General features: G+C 39.8%; 1 protein-coding gene across 2 annotated transcripts in view; it reads right to left on the reverse strand.

Annotated features, from left to right (window-relative positions):
- Nucleotides 1-19,636, reverse strand: part of CMPK1 (cytidine/uridine monophosphate kinase 1) — a 36,322-nt gene extending 16,686 nt beyond the window's left edge. The window contains exon 1 of one of the 2 annotated variants that reach the window (XM_061412060.1): nucleotides 19,361-19,636. In XM_061412060.1, the coding sequence (XP_061268044.1) occupies nucleotides 19,361-19,531 (171 nt within the window). In that variant the 5' untranslated portion in view covers nucleotides 19,532-19,636. Of the gene's footprint in view, nucleotides 1-17,552; nucleotides 17,675-19,360 lie in introns of those variants that run through there. The other variant, XM_061412061.1, reaches the window with a different exon arrangement.
- Nucleotides 19,637-21,633: the final 1,997 nt, after the last annotated feature.

A 21,633-nucleotide genomic window follows, 5' to 3' on the forward strand; every position in this document is an offset into this window, starting at 1 on the left:
AATAGATGCTCAACCTTACCGGTAATCACGAAAATGCAAATTAAAGCAATTTCATTTTTCACACATCAGATTGGTTAAAATAAAAAGATGTATCTGGCTATGGCAAGGACCAGGGTATAAACTGCCTAAGCAGTTTTAGAGGGCAATTCGGTAGTCTAACAAAATTTAAGTCTGTATACCCTTTGGCTCAGTGATGCCATTTCTAGGAGTTGAGCTACTGAAACAGTTGTGCATGTGCATAAAGACACATGTACATGGCAGTTTATGTTAGCATCATTTGTAAACAGAAAATCTAAATGCCCACAAATATATGAATAGTTAAATAGATTATTGTATATATTATGAATAGAGTAGAGCTATCTACATGTGCTGATCTGGAAAGCTATCCAAGATATACTGTTAAGCCAAGAAATGCATGGCACGGAACAAAAGGCAATATTTGTGCATGCATTTTTATCTGTGTATAAATATATCAAAAAAGGACCAGAAAGCCACACATAAAAATGCTGATAGGTGATTACATAAGGAGAATAAGGAAGCTAAGGTTAATTAGAGAACTTTCAGTTTTTACTTTATGTACTTTCAAATTGTTTGAATCTCAAAGTACATGTATACATATAAACTTTAAAATTTTTTAATTTAAAAAAGGTTATATTCTATCTACACGTCTCTAAATGGCAAATATCACAAAGTAAGACTGATGATTTAAGTGTTTTATTAATACCAGATCCTAAGAGAACAGCAAAATAAATAGCCTAACATTAGGAATAAATATTTCTACATAAAAAGTTATCCAATTCCATGAAAAAAGAAAAACAGTACCTGCACAATCACAAACTTATTTAGACTTTAAAACTAAATCACTGTTGAGAATAGCAGCAAAAATCACTTCAAATGTTTGGATAAAAATTTCCTTGGAAAGTGATCCATTCCTCAAACAAAGGAGAAACAAAGTATAATATAGCAACACAGAAACACACTGCATGGGCATGAAGTCAAGAGTTATAGAAGGAGACAGAAAACAGTCCAGTTTTATAGCCTAGAAACAGATGGAAATTTAGAGACACACTGAGTTGAGGATCCAAAAGGCACAGCAGCAGAATTTTAAAAGGAAACATATTTCAGTGAAGCCTTACACTAGGCACTTGAGTTCAAAATTATAAGCAGGATGTTCTGGAAATGACACCGCCATGGCAGACAATGTAACCACACTACTTCTAGTCTCCAAAATGACCCCTTGGTGCATTTTCAGAACTTTACTGTGCCAACCTCTCTCAAATGTTTTTTCTTTTTTTTTTTAAGAAAGAGAAAATTAATCTAGCTTAGACAACAAAGAATCATCTTCATTTTTAGTTCATCAACCTGTGCTAATAGGAGGTGTGAAGAAAATCAATATTTAGCTTCAAAAAGTAGTACGTTTTTAAAAAAACTTTGGTATAAAATTTACCTTTATGATTACATTTTTCTTAATCGAAAATTAAAGTCAGTCTACGAATACATATTTTTGATGGTATAGCTATCAAATTCTAGCCCGGCCTGGGATTTAACATTGACTACAGACAAATTAAAAGACGCTTACTCCTTGGAAGGAGAGTTACGACCAACCTAGATAGCATATTAAAAAGCAGAGACATTACTTTGCCAACAAAGGTCCGTCTAGTCAAGGCTATGGTTTTTCCAGTGGTCATGTATGGATGTGAGAGTTGCACTGTGAAGAAAGCTAAGTGCAGAAGAATTGATGCTTTTGAACTGTGGTGTTGGAGAAGACTCTTGAGAGTCCCTTGGACTGCAAGGAGATCTAACCAGCCCATTCTAAAGGAGATCAGCCCTGGGTGTTCTTTGGAAGGAGTGATGCTAAAGCTGAAACTCCAATACTTTGGCCACCTCATGCGAAGAGTTGACTTATTGGAAAAGACTCTGATGCTGGGAGGGATTGGGGGCAGGAGGAGAAGGGGACGACAGAGGATGAGATGGCTGGATGGCATCACCGCCTCGATGGACCTGAGTTTGAGTAAACTCCAGGAGTTGGTGATGGACAGGGAAGCCTGGCGTCCTGCAGTTCATGGGGTCGCAAAGAGTTGGACACGACTGAGTGACTGAACTGAACTAAACAGACAACTATACCCATTTATATAATGTAGACCAGAATATAAGGGATTCTTGTTTCTTGATGAGAATCTGACTTTCTCACATGCAGGAAATGTCCTAGTAAGTGATAAGCTTATGGGTAATTTTTATGGAAAACTTTCTTCCCTGATGTAACTACACAACAGGAAGAATGCTGGAAACCACTGTGAAAAATGGACAACCTCTCCCATCTCTCTAGTCTGACTTGGTGAAAGTTGCTCAGTTGTGCCCGACTCTTTGAGACCCCATGGACTATACAGTCCATGGAATTCTCAGGCCAGAACACTGGAGTGGGTAGTGGTTTAGTTGCTAAGTCGTGTCCGACTCTTATGACCCCATGAGCCATAGCCTGCCTTTCCCTTCTCCAGAGCATCTTCCCAACCCAGGGATGGAACCAGGTCTCCCACAATGCAGGCGGATTCTTCTGCAGCTGAGCCACAAGGGAAGCCCAAGAATACTGGAGTGGGTAGCCTATCCCTTCTCCAGCGGATCTTCCCAACCCAGGAATTGAATGCAGGGGTCTCTGGCATTGCAGGCAGATTTTTTACCAACTGAGGTTAGACCCAATTATGCCCTGGAATCAGTCAAGGAAGTAACACAAATCTATTACTCCCACTCTTCCTTTCCGCCTACACTATCCCCTCTCTCTTCCACCCTCAACTCTCAGTCTCAGGCACAATACAGACACTCACCAATTATACCTCTTTTACAGTTTTGGCCTCACTATCAATCTTTTAATCTCTGCTCCATAGGCAATAGAAAGCATATTGTATGTTCTAAAGTGCAAGATATCAGACTTCATCAAAGTTAAAATTTCTGTGCTTTCAAGGGCACTACCACGAAAATGAAAATATGACCCACAGGATAGAAAAAAACATTTATAAATAATATATCTGGATAAGGGACTTATACCAAAAATATATTTTTAAAACTTTACAATTTAGTAATAAAAACCACCCAGCTTTAAAAGTTACAAAAGACAGTTTTTAAAATGCAATATTCTGCAGGGAAGAAAAAGGACAAATGATCCAAACAGACATTTCTCCAAAGAAGATAAAGAAATGGCCAATAAGTATGGGAAAGTTGCTCAACATCATCAGTCATCAGGGAAATGCAAATCAAAACCATAATGAGACACCAATTCACACCCATTAGGATGGATATTTATTTATTTTCCTTATGCCTTGATTCAAGCAATTTATTCATGTGAATTTCCTCTCCCTATGTGGTCACTGCAGAAATTTCATTTTGGATGGCTATTTAAAAAAAAAAGGCCATGTGAGACATGAAAGATGCTCACAGCATTAAGGCATTAGGGAAATGCAAGTCAAAACCACAATAAGATACCACTGTACACCTACTGGAGTGGTGATAATCAATCAAACAAATATAACATGATAAGTGTTGGTGAAGATAAAGAAACCACACATCATTGGTAGGAAGGAAAAACGGCACAGCTGCTGGGGAAAATAGTTTGGCAGTTCCTCAAACAAGTTAAACAGAATTATATGATCCGACAATTCCACTCCTAGCTATATAACCAAACGACTGAAACAGACGCTTGCATGTCAGTGTTCACTGCAGCACGACTCAAAATAGTGCAAAGGTGCAAGTGCTCATCCAACGACAGATGAATGGATAAATAATACGTAATATACATATACAGTGAACCATCATACAGCCATAAAAAGGAATGGATGAAACTTAAAAACATTATGCTAAGTGAAATAAGCTGTAAAAAAAAAAAAAAAAAAAAACAGGGGGGAACAAATACTGTATGATTCTACTTACACAACGTACCAAAAACAGGCAAATTCAGAGGAAAAATTAGACTAGAAGTTACTAGCGGCTAGGGGAAGGGATGAATGGGAAATTATTGCCTAAAGGTAGAGTCTTTGGTGTGAAGAGAAAGTTTTAGAAATCGTGGTGATGGTTGCACAACATTATAAATGCAATTTACACCACTGAATTACACACTTAAAGTGGTTGAAATAGCAAATTTCATGATATATTTTGTGTGTGTGCTTAGTCGCTCAGTGGTGTCTGACTCTTTGCGAACCCATAGACTATAGCCCAGCCAGCCTCTGCTGTCCATGGGGATTCTCCAGGCACGGATACTGGAGTGGGTTGCCATGCCCTTCTCCAGGCCAATCTTCCCAACCCAGAGACTGAACCCAGATCTTCGGTATTTCAGGCAGATTCTTAACCATCTGAGCCATCAGGGAAACCGTTGATATATTTTATCACAATTAAAAAAAAATTAGTAACATAATAACATATCAAAACCTTTGAATTGTACACTTCAAGTGGATGAGTTGTGTGGTATGTAAATTATATTTCCAAGTTATTTTTTTTAAAAAACACAGAATATGATTTCTGAAAAGTCAGAAACAAATGTCTAAAACAAAGAACCAATTAATTAATGTATGTAATCTATAGAATATGATATCATCATATAGATTATGTGGTAAAAGTACATTTACCAACATGATAATATGCTTGTGATATTATAAGTAAAAAGCAGGTTTCCAGAGTATGAACCTACTAAAAAAAAAAATCTCTGGAAATATATGTCCCCAAATATTCATTAATGGTGGTCTTTTCTGGGTGGTAAGATTCCTGGTGATTTTTACACTGTTGTTTTACTCATCTGTATTTTCTAATTTTTCTATAATGTATGTGTACTATTTGTATAATTAAAAAGTAACCAAAAGTAAAAGCACTTGCATAGTTAATAAGAAGACAGTTAAGGTATATATCCAGGCTTAGCTTAGACACCCAATCATTAGGTCATTTGCTCCATTTGGCATCGAGTAACCTATTTTGAATATAAAGAGCATTTATACTATAAGCTTTTCCCTAAATCTAGTTGCCCATTCTAGGATTTTTAATCTAAGCTAACTCCAAATATTTTCTCTAAGTAGAAAGACCTTTCATATTTGGTAGACTCTAAAATACCACCTCGAGTTTTTAAAAATCTGTAAACTGACTAGTGTGGGTAATCATTTCCTTATGCCATAGTAAACAATGGGAATACAATGCTTCCTTAAACTACTTTAATCTAAATTACTCTTTGATCTCTTTACCACAGACCTTTTCTAAAATAATGTTACTCTTTACACATTTTACTGAGGGCCATGTACTGTGCTGAACACAGTAGATGCATTATGGCATTTCATCTTTATAACAACCCAGTGAAGCTGGCATTATTATCATCACTTTACAAATGAAGACACAGAATCAGAAAAGTTAAGCAATATGGCCATAAGTGGCAGACTGAGATTTGAGCCAACATCTGATTTCAAAGTCTACATTCTTTCTAATACTATACTATATTGTAACAAAGTTGGCTCAACATCCCATTTCTTAAATATTTTTAATTAAAAAAATTCATACACACAATTGTTCCATTTCAAAAAGCTATTCCTTTTCCCGCCTTTACACATACTTTGTTACCACTCTGAAGTTCTATGTAAATATGAAATTCAGTGGGAATTTATTAAGTACAATTCCTTGGTGCTCCCATTCATATAGCATACAATGGCAAAGAATATATACCTATTCATAGTGACTGAATAATATACTTCCTGAATGTGACTACATAGGATTACAGGATTACTATCTAACATTGAAGTCTCGGTATAGAGATCTGTTTTGGGGCTTTCCAGACCATTCACTTTCAAACTCCTCATTTTACAAAAGGGGAAACTGAGATAAGCTGACTTGCTAATTAGCGGAAACTGGCACTTGAACCCAGGTCTTGTGACTTTCAGTGACTATTACTCCACAGTGGACCTCTGAGGTAATTCCTAGGTGACAGACAAGGAGACAGAATCTTGCCATCAAGCTACTGTAGTCTTTGCATGCAGAATCTGCTGCTGCTGCTGCTACTAAGTCGCTTCAGTTGTGTCCGACTCTGTGGGACCCCAGAGACGGCAGCCCACCAGGCTCCCTCGTCCCTGGGATTCTCCAGGCAAGAACACTGGAGTGGGTTGCCATTTCCTTCTCCAATGTGTGAAAGTGAAAAGTGAAAGTGAAGCCGCTCAGTTGTGTCCGACTCTTCATGACCCCATGGACTGCAGCATACCAGGCTCCTCCGCCCATGGGATTTTCCAGGCAAGAGTACTGGAGTGGGTTGCCATTGCCTTCTCCACAGAATCTGCTAGTGGAAACTAAAACGGAGACTTCAAGTTGATGGACTTTATCATTTTGTTGTATCCTAGCAAGGAGATGAGATCAGGAACTTTATCCACATACAGAGTCAGGCATATCTGACCCACCACTCAGCCAGATTCTGACCATCCTTGCTTCATTTGCTTCATTCTTGCCTTTTCCCACTCTTGACACCATTTCCACTTGCCTCATCCAATAATCATTCAATAAGTAGCAAATAAAAATTTCCAATTTAAAAACCTAAATTAGGACTTCCCTAGTAACACAGTGGATAAGAACCTACCTACCAAGGCAGGGGACATGGGTTGGATCCCTGGTCCAGGAAGATTTCACATGCTTTGGAGCAACGGAGCCTATGTGCCACAACTATTGAGCTCTAGAGCCTGGGAGCTGTAATTATTGAAATCCATGCCTAGAGCCTGTGCTCCGCAACAAGAGTAGTCCCGGCTCACCACAACTGGAGGAAGTACATGCAAAGCAATGAAGACCCTGAATAGCCAAAAATAAATAAATGAAAATTATTTTTAAAATAAAAAACTAAATTAGCCATCAAGTCAATTCCCAATTACATATTATCTGGGCTGTCTCTTTACTCCCAGTAGACACCAAGAGGAAAAAATTCATGTTATTATCAATATCTACCTAAACTATACTTAATTATAAAGGTAAGTCCTATAGGCCAAATTAAATACACAGAACTTTCCAGTGACAAACACCAATGACTACTACTTACATCATGGAAGTTCCAAACAAAAAGTGAGCAAGGAAGGAGCCTTTTTGTGAAGTCCCAAACTGAGCATATTTAATTGCTTGTTGGTATAGAATACACCCTAATGATGAATAGAACCAACTTACTGGTCTTCTGGAGATGGCTGATGGAAACCAAGCATGGAACCCTGTATTTTTTGGGGACCCAGTCCCTCAAAGTTTCTGAGAATGGAACATAGTAACTGGGAGTTCTTCCTTTACCAAAGTTCAACAAGCAGCAACAACCTGTCAGCAAACAGTATGTCCAGTCACACCTGTTCTCTATTAAATTCTAAACGCTCTTATCACATGTTTAGTCTGTAAATATGTTCTTAATTTAACTGAAATGTTAGAGTCAATACATTTTCATATGGTAACTGGGCTAAAAGTACTAGCTTTAAAGCTAAGAAGAGTCAGTGTGATCAAGTTAATATGACACAAAGAATAAGACAGTTATCCCCTGCCCCCTGCTATGGTTTTTCCAGTAGTCATGTAAGGATGTAGGAGTTGGACCATAAGGAAGGCTGAACGCTGAAGAAATGATGCTTTTGAACTGCAGTGTTGGAGAAGACTCTTTAGAGTCTGTTGGACTGCAAGAAGATCAAATCAGTGAATCTTAAAGGAAATCAACCCTGCATATTCATTGGAGGGACTGATGCCGAAGCTGAATCTCTAATATTCTGGCCACCTGATGCAAAGGGCCAACTCATTGGAAAAGACCCTGATGCTGGGAAAGACGGAGAGCAAGAGGAGAAGGGGGTGACAGAGGATGAGATCGCTGGATGACGTCACTGACTCAATGGATGTGAGTTTGAGCAAACTCAGGGAGACAGCGAAGGACAGGGAAGCCTGGTGCTGCAGGGTTGCAAAGTGTAGGACATGACCTAAAGACTGAACAATAACCCCTGCTTCCACCCTTTTTCCCTTATCTGGTCTAAAAGTCTCACGACAGGAGAAGTTTCTCTGAAATGCTCTGAATTTCAATTCAGAAGGACACGGTTACAAATACTATAATCCTAAAAAAAAAAAAAAAAAAATACTGTACTCCGTTGTGACTTTCAGAGAGCTTTCAGATTGCAGTCCTCTCCAATTAGCATCTTAACTAGAATGTGGTGTTTACTTGACTACCATCACTAAAAACATTAACCCGAAGGATGTCAATGAAGTAGATTTCAGTGGGAATAAGGATACGGGGAAGAACCAGAACTAAAGAGGTGTTCTGAGCTAGGGCAGACTTAGGTAGAGGTATCTAATTTTGATGGGGCTGGAATATTCATTCAAAATCCCTCTGAGCACAGCACACTCATGTAGTTATTAACATATAATGTTATTATTATTACCTTTCAAAGCATGACTGAGCTGGCCAAAAAAGACTAATTCAACTTCAAATAAATAAGAAAGCACAAGTCCAGAGGAATCAGAGAGTGCTGGATTTGTGGCTGCCCTGGGGATGTCCCCATCCCCAAATCACAAGTGGCTGGAGCCTAGGATTTAATAGGCCACAAAGAAGGGAGAAGAGGCAAAGACTGAGGCCTAAATAGGATTGGAGTTCAGATCAATGAGTTCCACATAAAGTCAGGTGCTTGACCTAGGAAAAGAGAACCTACCATGCAGAGAAAACAGCAAAATTTCCTAACCACAAGCCTATACTGATTAAAGAAACTTCTAAAGGATATACTTCAAGAAAGAAAATGATCTCAGTGAGAAGGTCTGAGGTGCAAAAATAAATTGTTAATAAAGAAAGTGGTATGTATTTTTATTATTATAACAATTTATTATTATTATAATTATGCATATTATTCCCGGAGAAGGCGATGGTACCCCCTCCAATACTCTTGCCTGGAAAATCCCATGGACGGAGGAGCCTGGTAGGCTGCAGTCCATGGGGTTGTGAAGGGTCGGACACAACTGAGCGACTTCACTTTCACGTTTCACTTTCACGCATTGGAGAAGGACATGGCAACCCACTCCAGTGTTCTTGCCTGGAGAATCCCAGGGACGGGGGAGCCTGGTGGGCTGCCGTTTATGGGGTTGTACAGAGTCAGACATGACTGAAGCGACTTAGCAGCAGCAGCAGCAGCATGCATATTATTCCAAACAAACATTTGTATAAAACATTAACAGGTCATTTGTAGGGATTAAAAAAAAAAGTCAATATAGAATTAAAATCCTAAAAAAAAGAGAAAACAGAATAAGATAGAAAATAGAGTCAAGTGTCCTAAGGTCTATTGTTTCGAGAAGAGTAAAAATATTAATATTAGACTCAAGTTAAATAATATGTGTGCTTAAAATTTCTAGTGTAACCACTAAAAAGAGACTGTATAGCTTCCAAAGTAGGAAGGAATAAATCACGAGGAAAAAAAATCTTAAGCAACTCAAAAGAAGGTTGAGGAAGTAGGGGTGGCAGAAGAGCAGGTAAAACTAACACAGGAAAAGTAAAATGATGATGATAATAATAAACATATTTATAAAGGACTTACCATGTACCAGGCACTGCTCTAAGTACTATATGTACATTAGCTCATATACTCCTCACAAACCATTCCGAGGTAGATAGTATATATTATTAATACTCCCATTTTACAAGTGAGGAAATTGAGGCACAGAAACTAAACCTTTGCTAAGATCTCACACACAGCATGTGTTATGATCAAGATTCATACCTAGACAGTCTAACTCTCGAGTCTCAACTCTACATACTGCCTAGTAGACAATACACTAGTGTGACAGTTTGACATTTGTTCATGTCCTTTCAAATCCATTTTTCTTCAGTGTAACAACCAAGAATGCCAACCAAAGTGTAGCTACTTACATTGCTCAAGATACTTCCTTCACTGACTATGGACAGGCAAGCACAGAACAGGAAAGGAGAGAGATGCCCACGTTATGAGAAGTGACTAATGCAAAGCAGGCACTGTGCCAGACATTTTACTACGTGGATTCTCTTGGTTAATCCTCATAATCACCCTAAGAGTAGATTAGTATCACAAATGTCCAGAGGAGAAAACCAAAGAGCCAAAAATTTAAATAACTCACAAAATGGCAAAAATCTTTTATGACTGGCTTTAAAATCTGCTTAACAAATGTTTATTGAGCATCAACTTATGCCAGACATTGTACTATACACTAAAGATGTGGGAGTAAATTTAGAAATCTTAAGCTCTCACCCTTCTGGAGCTTATGGTCTAATGGAGGAGACAATCCAATAATTATAAAGTTAAAGGTGGTCTGCAAACTGTTATGTTTGCATATGTATAACTATATGTTATAAAGGACAACATAATTAAAAACTGGTAACTATCATAAAGGACAAAATAATTACAACTGATAGAGCCCATAATTGACAAATCTGACCTAGTCTAAAAATTGAGGGCTAGTTTCACTGAGGAAGTCATTTTTAGCTCATGGTTCCCAAACTGTATGCCACAGTACCCTGGAGCACTGCAGCGAATTCACAAGAGTGCCCTGGATTTACATTTTTAAGGGAAATAGAGCAACACTGAACATCTATTAGATATCATGTGAACTATTAGCTCAGGGTAGCTCACAATTTCAACTTTAGATCATGCACATTCTTTTTGAAGACACATCTTTGTGATGCTGACTTTTTGGTGGGCAGTTGCTGTAATAAAAATAAGTACCACATGAAAATTAAAGTGGAAAAGGAAATGAGGATGGAAGTGGCCAATCTGATTCCAAGGTATGAGAAACTGGACAGTGCCTAACAGGCATATATTAGTAAGTGATCGAGAATGAAATAAAGCTGCTTTATCTAGCTTATTTAGCTAAAATTTATTTAGCTGCTTTATTTTTCTTTTAGCTTATACGTACTTTTTCTTTAAACAGCTACTAGATTGTTAGAAAATACTTAAGCATTGTTTGGATCTAATTACTGGATAAATATAATTAATAAATAAATATAATTACTTAATAAATATATTTATTTTGAACTAAGCTGTTTGTGAAAAAAAGTACAGAGACACGAAGGACACTATGAACTGTGAATGTTTGGGAATCTTCGTATTACGCTAAGAACTGAAGAATAAGTAGGCTTTTCAAACACCATGCAGTAGAATGAGCAACGGCAAAAGACAGGGTCCCTATCCTTGAAGACATTACAATCTAGTTTGGGAGGCAGAACTAAAAGATAAATAATTTTTCGTTTGTTTTGTTTTTGGCCACACTGCATGGCTTGAGGGATCTCAGTTCCCTGGCCAGAGACTGAACCCAGGCTACAGCAGTGAAAAGTCCAGAATCCTAACCACTAGGTCACCAGGGAACCCCCAATAAACAATTTTAAAACAATTTGTTAAACTTTAATATTTGCAAAAATCTTTCATATCCTTTCTCATGAAATTATATTAAGTACGTGTCTATCTTCACTGTAAATTAAGAGCCCCTTACTCCTTGGAAGGAAAGTTATGACCAACCTAGATAGCATATTAAAAAGCAGAGACATTACTTTGCCAACAAAGGTCCGTCTAGTCAAGGCTATGGTTTTTCCAATGGTCATGTATGGATGTGAGAGTTGGACTGTGAAGAAAGCCGAGCGTCGAAGAATTGATGCTTTTGAACTGTGGTGTTGGAGAAGACTCTTGAGAGTCCCTTGGACTGTAAGGAGATCCAACCAGTCCATCCTAAAGGAGATCAGTCCTGGGTGTTCATTGGAAGGACTGATGCTGAAGCTGAAGCTCCAGTACTTTGGCCACCTCATGCGAAGAGTTGACTTATTGGAAAAGACTCTGATGCTGGGAGGGATTGGGGGCAGGAGGAGAAGGGGACGACAGAGGATGAGATGGCTGGATGGCATCACTGATTTGACGGACTTGAGTCTGAATGAACTCCGGGAGTTGATGGACACGGAGGCCTGGAGAGCTGTGATTCATGGGGTTGCAAAGAGTCGGACATGACTGAGCAACTGAACTGAACTGAACTGAGAGGTTAGTATTTCCCAACACAGAGCAAAATAGTTTGCGTTTAGGAAGTGTTTTCTGGGTCAGTCTCACTTGCATCAGTTTACTCTCCTTAGGCTTTTCTCAGAATTGAAAGCTCCAACTCCTCTGTGCAAGGGTAACTCTGCTTCAAGTGTTCTCCACTACAATACATCTCCTGGCTGCTTCTTTCCTACTGTCCTTCAAAAGTCAGCTCATACATATTCACTGCCCCCCAGGAAGCTTTCCCTGACCAAATGAACTATAATTTAAATGTCCCTTATCTAAACGGTCTATTTGGTTTCTTTCCATCATAGGATTTACCACTCTTTTCCTGTAGTCGTCACTGTTTAACTTTCATATGTCCCAGCTCATTGTAAACTTTTGACAGCAGGGTCCATGCCTTATTCACCTTAGCAACTATCATAGTGCCCAGCTCTCAAAGACTGTTTTCTGAATAAATGACAAGTACAGGGAAATTTTTTTTAAGTCTAATTATGCCTTTCACCTTAATGGACTTCTTGGGGAAAAAATGAGTTATTCAGGAAAACTCTGAGGAGGAGATTAACAAATATGCAAAAATTAAAATGACTGATAACTATCCAGTGCTAGTAAAAAAAAAAAAAAATCATACACCGCTGTAGAAATGTAATTAAGTACAATGTTTTTGAAAAGTAATCAAACTATTATCAATTAAAATTAAAAATGCATTTATCTTCTGACTTAGCAATCCTATTTTTAGGAATCTTGCTTGCAAAAATAAAAGCATCCATATGCAATATTATATTTACAAGGAAGTTTACTGAAGCACTGTTTGCAACAGCAAAATAATTCCTGAAAAGTATGCTAAATGCCTAGCAATAGTGGGGGAATGGTACAACTATGCTACGGTAACATCCATATTATGGACTGTTCTGTAGCTACTCATAAAAATGAGTTAAGAGGAGCGCCATGGTACATTCCATAAAAAACAGAATAATCCCACTTGGAAGTAAAAAAGGTAAACATATGCACTTTTATTTGTAAAAGTACTGAGAAAGAGTTAATACCAGACAGTTAATACTGGTGACCTCAGGTTAGAGCCACCAACAACTATGTATTACAATTGTAACAACTATGTATTACAATTGTAACTTAAAATGGAAAGAAAAAAAAATAAAGTTTTCAAAAGTAAGAACAGTAAATAATCTGAATATACTCTCCCTCCTCCAAATTCTTAAGGACAACAAAAACTCCACAAGAGATGACAGTGATCTGGGAGAGTTGAGGATTCTATGGACTCTCTTTTTAGAGATGATTTAAACTTTTCTTTAAATAAACTTAAAATCTAGTTGTCCAGTGGATCTTCCTAGTTTCTTTAATGAGTGATAGTTTGCTTTGGGGATTTGTAATCAGGAGTTTGATAATTTTAGAATGCTCATCAGATTTTTACAACTATACCATTTACTCACTGAGAGTAAACTGAAGTGTTAACATGAGAAATCAGAGGAGGTTTCAAACAAACACGATCCTGAAACTGGAAGCACTGCTACTTGGGCGCCCCCTGGGGACTGAGTTTTAAATTTTTTTACATCCTCAAGACAAACTGGTGTGCTATATAACTGTTCCTTCAAAGAACACTTACTAAGCACCTATTATGTACCAGGCACAACGTTCAACACTAGAGACAAAAAGATAAATAAAATAGAGTTTCTGATTTCTATAATGCATACTTAAAGTCAGTATCACCCAAAACTTTCTAAGTACAGCAGGAAACAATGGAAACAGTGTCAGACTTTATTTTCTTGGGCTCCAAAATCACTGCAGATGGTGTCTGTAGCCATTAAATTAAAAGACACTTGCTCCTTGGAAGAAAAGCTATGACAAACCTAGACAGCATATTAAAAAGCAGACACATTACTTTCCCAACAAAAGTCCATATAGTCAAAGCTATGGTTTTTCCAGTAGTCACATATGAATGTGAGACGTTGGACCATAAGGAAAGCTGAGCGCCGAAGAACTGATGCTTTTGAACTGTGGTGTTGGAAAAAGACTCTTAAGAGTCCCCTGGAAAGCAAGGAGATTAAGCCAGTCAATCCTGGAAATCAACCTTGAATGTTCATTGGTAGGACTGATGTTGAAGCTGAAGCTCCAATACTTTGGCCACCTGATGTAAAGAACTGACTCACTGGAAAAGACCCTGATGCTGAGAAGGATTGAAGGCAGGAGGAGAAGTGGACGACAGAGGATGAGATGGTTGGATGGCATCGCCGACTAGATGAACATGAGTTTGAGTAAACTCTGGGAGCTAGTGATGGACAGGGAGGCCTGGCGTGCTGCAGTCCGTGGGGTTGCAGAGTCAGACACAACTGAGCGACTGAACTGATCAGCATGTAGAATACAAAATATAAACTACTCATAGAGGTCCTGGAGGAAATTATAACACAGAAGATGATAAAAATGCTGTTGGGGTGCTTCAAAAAGGAATTTGGCATGAATATAAGCTTTAGCATAATTTGTTCATTTAACCAAAATGTTCACCATCTTTAAAAGACAGTAGATTTAAACATCTCAGATAACAGATGCAAAATTGTGGTTATTGTTTCTGGACAAGTTTAGGTTATGGCATCATGATTTTTCTTGGGCCAAAACAATACAAACAAAGCTTAATTTAAAAAATTAAAAACTGACATGGTATCCTAACATCAGATTTTTGTTGTTGTTGTTGTTCAGTCTTTAAGTCATGTCCCACTCTTTGTGACCCCATGGACTGCCACACACCAGGCTTCCCTGTGCTTCACCATCTTCCAGAGTTTGCTCAAACTCCTGTCCATTGAGTCAGTGATGCTATCCAAGTATCTCATCCTCTCTTGTCCCCTTTAGTCACAATAATAATAACTCCACTCTGAGAACTTGAGTCTTGATTGCACTGATTTAGGAAATGGTTAATCTTCATAAACAAAATGAGGATGAGAAAACAGACTTAAAACAATTAGTTATAAAATGAAACTGATTTTCCAGGCAAGAGTACTGGAGTGGGGTGCCATTGCCTTCTCCGGAAACTGAAAAAGATCAGTTCAAATAAATGGGCAAAATTTAACCTGAAAGCCTCCTTCCAATCTTTCCTTCCCAGTTCACAACACTTTCAGAAGATACTGTATCAGATTTGCCTTTTCTTCCTCAAGGTCTGGGAGAGCAAGAAGCAGAGGTAGAATTCACAGCCAGAAAAACAAAACAACAACTAACAAGCAACAGCTTCCCTCTGTGACACAACCACAATCCCAAAGTCCCAGGACATTAGAGAGCCAGACAGTCTCAGGTCCTGTGGCCAGGGCCCAAAGAAGTACTTCTGGTGGCCTGAGTTGGAAATCAATTTAATTTTCCCAAAGGAATAATTCTATTTCAGCCACATTTCAGGTACCCTGTGAGCTGAATTAGCAATGGCATGATAGTTGGGGACTTCAACCTTTATTATATAACTTTTTCCCTACAGAAAAATAATTAGTTCCAAAAATTATATTGTTTGGGATTCAGCTTACATTTGCCTGTATAATAAAGCATTGAGTCAAAATGCAGTAGACTCATAAAAGAAAAAACAAAAACAAAAAACCTCTGACTTGACTGACCATAGACATTCCACTGTTTAATCTGCTAGAAGACAGCAATTACTAAATTATAAACTATTTGGAATAAAAAGTAACAGTTTAAAAGAGTTTAAGTTCATATAATTGTTGAAATTTTAAAGAATAGGATAATATAGTATAGAACATATTTCATCACGGAAATCTTCTAATTCTTCTAATTAAGGTTTAAAATCTTGCCAGCCATTATCAAACAGAGTAAAGAATAAATACTAGTTACAGAATGTAGAGATAATGTTTAATCCAGTGGAGTAATATGGGTATCATTAGCTTGGGTGTGGACACTTAAAAGTCACATCATGAGTCAGAAACAAAATATTTAAATGCTTTCAAATACATCAATCATAAACCAATTTTTAAAAGTAATACTACAGTGTACTTTGAAGTAAAAATAACCAATCTCATAAATTAAGAACAGGAACTCTAAAATAGAGGTAAAAAATTATTTGTATCTACTTATACCAGATATTTTATCTCATTTTATATTCACAAATGCCATACCAGATAGGTATTATTTCTCCCTTTTACAGAGGAACCAAGCTAAAAGTAACAATTTCTCTGGGACTAAAGTGATAGCAAATGGAATAGTTAGGGTTATAGTCTGAACCTACATTTGTTTTAATTCTAGTAAATGGCTCATCAGAATTCAAGAAAATATTTGCAAACAAAGTAACAAGGGATTAATCTCCTAAATATACAAATAGCTCATGCAGCTCAATATAAAAAAAACAACAATAAAAATTCCAATCAAAAAATGGGCAGAAGATCTAAACAGACATTTCTCCAAAGAAAACATCAGATGGCTGAAAGGCATCACTACATCATCACAAACTGTTAGAGAAATGGAAATCAAAGCTACAATGAGGTGTCGCCTCACACCAGTCAGAATGGCCATCAATAAATCTACAAACAATAAATGCTGGAGACGGTGTGGAGAAAAGGGAATCCTCCTTCATTGTTGGTGAAATGTAATCTGGTACAGCCACTATGGAGAACAGCACGGAAGCTCCTTAAAAAACTAAAAATAAAGCTACCATATGATCCAGCAATCCCACTCCTGGGCATATCTGGAGAGAACCATCATTCAGAAACACATGCACCTCAACGTTTACTGCAGCACTATTTACAATCACCAGGATATGGAAATAAACTAACCATTCACAGAGGAATGGATGAAAAAGATGTGATACATATATACAATGCAGTATTAATCCACCATAATAAAGAAGGAAACAGTATCATTTGCCACAACATGAATGGACCTAAAAACTGTCACACTGAGTGAAGGAAGTCAGAGAAAAATGAGAATCATATAATATCACTTACATGTGGAATCCAAAAAATTTGGTACAAAACAGAGAGTCACAGATATAGAAAACAAACTTACCAATGGGGAAGGAAATGAGGGAGGGATAAATTGAGACATTAGGATTGACATACACACAGTACTGTGTATAGAATGCTTCCCTGGTAGCTCAGCTGGTAAAGAATCCACTTACAATGCAGAAGACCCTGGTTCGATTCCTGGATCAGGAAGATTCCTTAGAGAAGGGAGGGATAGGCTACCCACTCCAGTATTCTTGGGCTTCCCTGGTGGCTCAGACAGTAAAGAATCAGCCTGCAATGTGGGAGACCTGGGTTGGGAAGATCCCCTGGAGGAGGGCATGGCAACCCACTCCAGTATTCTTGCCTGGAGAATCCCCATGGACAGAGGAGCCTGGTGGGCTATGGTCCATGGGGTCCCAAAGAGTCAGACAGGACTGAGCAACTAAGCTAGACACTAACGTATATAGAACAGATAACCGAAAGGGACATACTGTGTACTATAGGAAACTCTACTCAATACTCTGTGATGATCTGTATGGGAAAAGAATCTTTAAATAGGTGGATATATGTATCAGTTCAGTTGCTCAGTCGTGTCTGACTCTTTGTGACTCCATGGACTGCAGCATACCAGGCCTTCGTGTCCATCACCAACTCCCGAAGCCTCCTCAAACTCATGACCATCATATCGGTGATGCCATCCAACCATCTCATCCTCTGTCGTCCCCTTCTCCTGCCTTCAATCTTTCCCAGCATCAGGGTCTTTTCCAGTGAGTTCTTCACATCAGGTGGCCAAATATTGGGAGTTTCAGCTTCAGGATCAGTCCTTCATGTAAAACTGACTCACATTGCTCTATACCTGAAACTGTCACAACACTGTAAATCAACTATACTCCAGGAAAAATTAAAACAAAAACAAACAAAAATAAAGTCTTTTCTCCTTCCCCTATCATGCCATTTACATGTGAGTTATTTCATACATACAACAAAAACTTGAAATAAATTGTCATGTCTTTTAAAAAGTGAAAAGAACCAACAAAAATAAGAAGAAACTTTTTTTTTATCTATTTCTTGGTTGATTTAGTTCCACTTATATTTCTACAACTGATCAACAATTATCAATACAGCTATAAAACACACAATGAAGATATTTATGTTACCATCTGACTATTTCTGGATGCTCTTTAGAGAATAAAATATAGTACAGGAGTGGGTTGTATGAACCTGAGAGAGGAGTAAAATCCCAAAGCTAATAAAAGCCATGAGTTTGAGCAAGCTCGGGCAGTTGGTGATGGACAGGGAAGCCCCGCGTGCTGCAGTCCATGGATACGACTGAGCAACTGAACCGAATTGAATAAAAGCCATTTCCTGGAACAGAGGAGGGAATAATTTTAGAAGTTCTGGGTCAAAATCTTTTGGTCTGAGTTTCACAAGAATTCTCTGGTGTTTTACAGCACGACTGGTCCCCTCTTCTGTTTCTAGATATCTCTTGTCTTCCTCCTCTCCCAAACATTCCCCGGATTCTCCAGTAAGTCTTTCATCCACACTGCAGCTAACCACATATCTATTCGAAAATTGTTAACGGAATTGAACCGGTAACCTTATCACACTTTGGGGGGGGAGGGGGAGAATAACACCATTTTAGAGTTGGGAGGCATTTCACATTGAGTTTAAATCTGCGTGCACAGCCTCTACTATTCTAGTGGGGACAACGGAGACTCGGAGAGAGGAAGTGACCTGGCCACAGACTAGGCGTGAGTTGGCAGCTGGGCCAGAGGTTGAAGTTTCATTTCATACTCCACGCTTTTCCAACCTCACGAAAGCGGGTTGGGCTTTAGGGCTGGGTACTAGCCATGACGGGTTTAGAAAAAGCAATCAGCAGATCCCAGAACACCTAAAGCCCTGTCGCCCGGGCTCTTTTCTAGAGTAAAGACCTGTTTAGAGTTCAGAGGGCCTGTGGGAAGGGGAGGGTTGAAAAAACCGGTCTCTCCTGAGGCAGCTGTGGGCACACCCCGACCTCTAACCCAAATCGACACAGCTGCCGCCTCCACCCGCCCCACAACCAGTGGTACTCCGACCTTCTACGCGCTCGGGGTCCATGGAAGCGGACCCTCCTGGGATCCCTCTCCCAGCCCACTCTCGAGACGAACTTGGCCCCCAAAATGTAAGGGAAGAGGGGTGCAGGAACAAAGCAACCCCAAGCGATCCCCTTCCTTTCTGGGCGCCCCCGGGGCGGGCGGACGTGGACTACCAGTCCCGACATGCAGCGCGCCAGCGGACCCTCGACCACCGCCAAGTCCGCGGTGCATCGGCCGCCGGGACTCGTAGTCCGCGGTTCGGGGGTGGGGTGGGGGGTGGCGCGGACAGCCACGCGCGGCGGGACGGGCCAGCCCGGTGTCCGGTCAAGCCCAGGGAGCCTGCTGGCTGCCCGGGCCTCACCTCAACGATGCGGGCGCACTGGGTCCCCTTGCCGGCGCCGGGACCGCCAAGAACGAACACGACCTGCGGCTTCATGAAGCGATGCGGGAAGAGGAAAAGTGGCCGGCCGGTCAGCAGCGGAAAGCTAAGGCCTAGGACGTGCAGCAGCCGGCGGCCGCAGCGGCTAAGCATGCACCGCGGCTGTGTTGGACGCTGAGAGAGCTGACAGCAGCCGGGCCGGCGTTGGCGCGGGGCGGGGCGCGGAGAAGGGGGCGGGCCGAGCCGGCTCCTGCCGCGGCCCCGCCGCCTTAGCTGCCGAGGCGTCCGCGCTGCAGACGGAAGGGGCGGGGCTTCCGCTGCTCTTTCGTTGGCCGCGCCCGAGTCCTCCCCGCCCCTCTGAGGGCTCATTCATTCGTTCTGTCCGCGGGTGTTGAGCCAGCTAGTGTAGGGCCTGTGCTGGCGCCTGGCACATGGCCTACGGGAGAGCACGATCCATTGTATCTGCTCTCAAGTTTAAATTCCAGAGGGTAGGCAGCCGACCTGAACAAATCAACACGAATAAATAAATGCAAATAGCAATATTGGCTTTGAAGGAACCAAACGGAGGAATAACAAGAGATGAATGTAATTTGGCTATGGTAGTCAGACTTCTGAAGAGATGATATATAAGCCAAGACGTAAGGATAGGAAAGAGCAAAGCTAGGCAAACACTGAGACAGAGGGTCCCACAAAGAGAAAAAAGGCTAGTTTTTGCAAAACCCCTAAGACTTTAAACTGAGAGCACTTGAAAGGCCCATACGATCAGTGCTATGTGAAACGAGGGAGGGAATGAAAGGTGGAAGAGTTTGGCTGATGACCGGTCAGTCAGGCCCTTTGGTTAAGGAAAGGAGTTTGAATTATATGCTAATTGCAGTGGGAAGTCCTTCTAACTATAACTCCATTTCCCTGCCCCTTGCATTAGGAAACATTTTCGAGAAGAAAAAGAGTTCAGTGAATGAGTCTTAGTGAATAGACCTTTAAATGTTGGAGAGAGGAGGAGGAACCCAAGAAGGCAGAGCCAGAAAGGTAAGAAGAAAACCAGAATAGGTTGTTCCAGCAAAGAGAGTGTATGGGGTGGGATTGTGGTGGTGTAGTAGTCAACACTGTGTTAAACTCAAATGAGTACAGATAAAACAGCATTTGGCAACAGGGGGACTTACAAAGAGTTCTGCCCAAAGCAAGTCATACATTATATCTAATTTGAAGCCTGATTGAAAATGGAGTGGATAGGAGATGAGTAAATGAAAATAATAGAGAAAATAAGGGTCAAGACAAAGTTTATTTAGGACGGGTTATAGCAGCCATGCTGTCTAATATGGTAGCCCTTACCCACATATGGGTATTTAAATTAATTACATTAAAAATAATTAAAAATTCAGTTCTTCAGTTGTAATAACAACATTTTAACAGCTCAGTAATCACATGTGTTTGTTTAGTGGAAATTGTATTGAACAGCATACATACCAACCCTGTCATCACAAAAAGTTCTGCTGGTCAATGCTATACTCAAGCTCATGCTTAAGGGGTTAGGAATGATTTGAAAGAAAGAAAGAGAGGTAACCCCTTGAGGAGAAAAATCAGATGAGCAAGTCCAAAGGACTTGGACACATCTAAGACACCTGGAGGACTTTAGATGACTTGAAAGTCCTAGATAGGAAGATGTTCATTTGTAACAGGAATAACAAGAAGAGTAGAGTTCAGGAAGATTTGAAGGTAGGAAGGGTTCCTGTCTGATAACTTTCTTTTTCTTGTAATGAAAGGGCAATATTACCTGAGGGGAAGGGGAAGGGACTAGGATATCTGAGGAGAGAAAAGGTATGAAATAGACATCTTTGATAGTATAAAGTGTGTTTTTCTAAAGAAAACTAATCAGTAGGACTTCTGGGAAGTATTAAAAGCTCATTTGGTTTTTGAGATCATGGATTTAAAATCATTAAAGACATTAGACTATTCAGGCACAGGCAGAGAGAAGGGCAGGCAAACAGTTGGGCTAATCCAGGATTGGGGTTTTGCTAGGCAAGTAAAACAGAAAGAGAGAAGACTAAGGGAATGTTTGCAAGAGAATGTTTATGATGGTTTATGCAGAATCAAGGACCTTCCTGGTAGCTCAGATGGTGAAGAATCCACCTACAATGCAGGAGACCCCGAATCAATTCCTGGGTCTCGAAATTCCCCTGGAGAAGTGATAGGCTACCCACTCCAGTAATTCTTACCTGGAGAATCCCCATGGACCCAGGAGCCTGGCAGGCTACAGT

Source organism: Bos javanicus, chromosome 3 (genome assembly GCF_032452875.1).
Source record: "Bos javanicus breed banteng chromosome 3, ARS-OSU_banteng_1.0, whole genome shotgun sequence".
Taxonomy (NCBI): domain Eukaryota; kingdom Metazoa; phylum Chordata; class Mammalia; order Artiodactyla; family Bovidae; genus Bos; species Bos javanicus.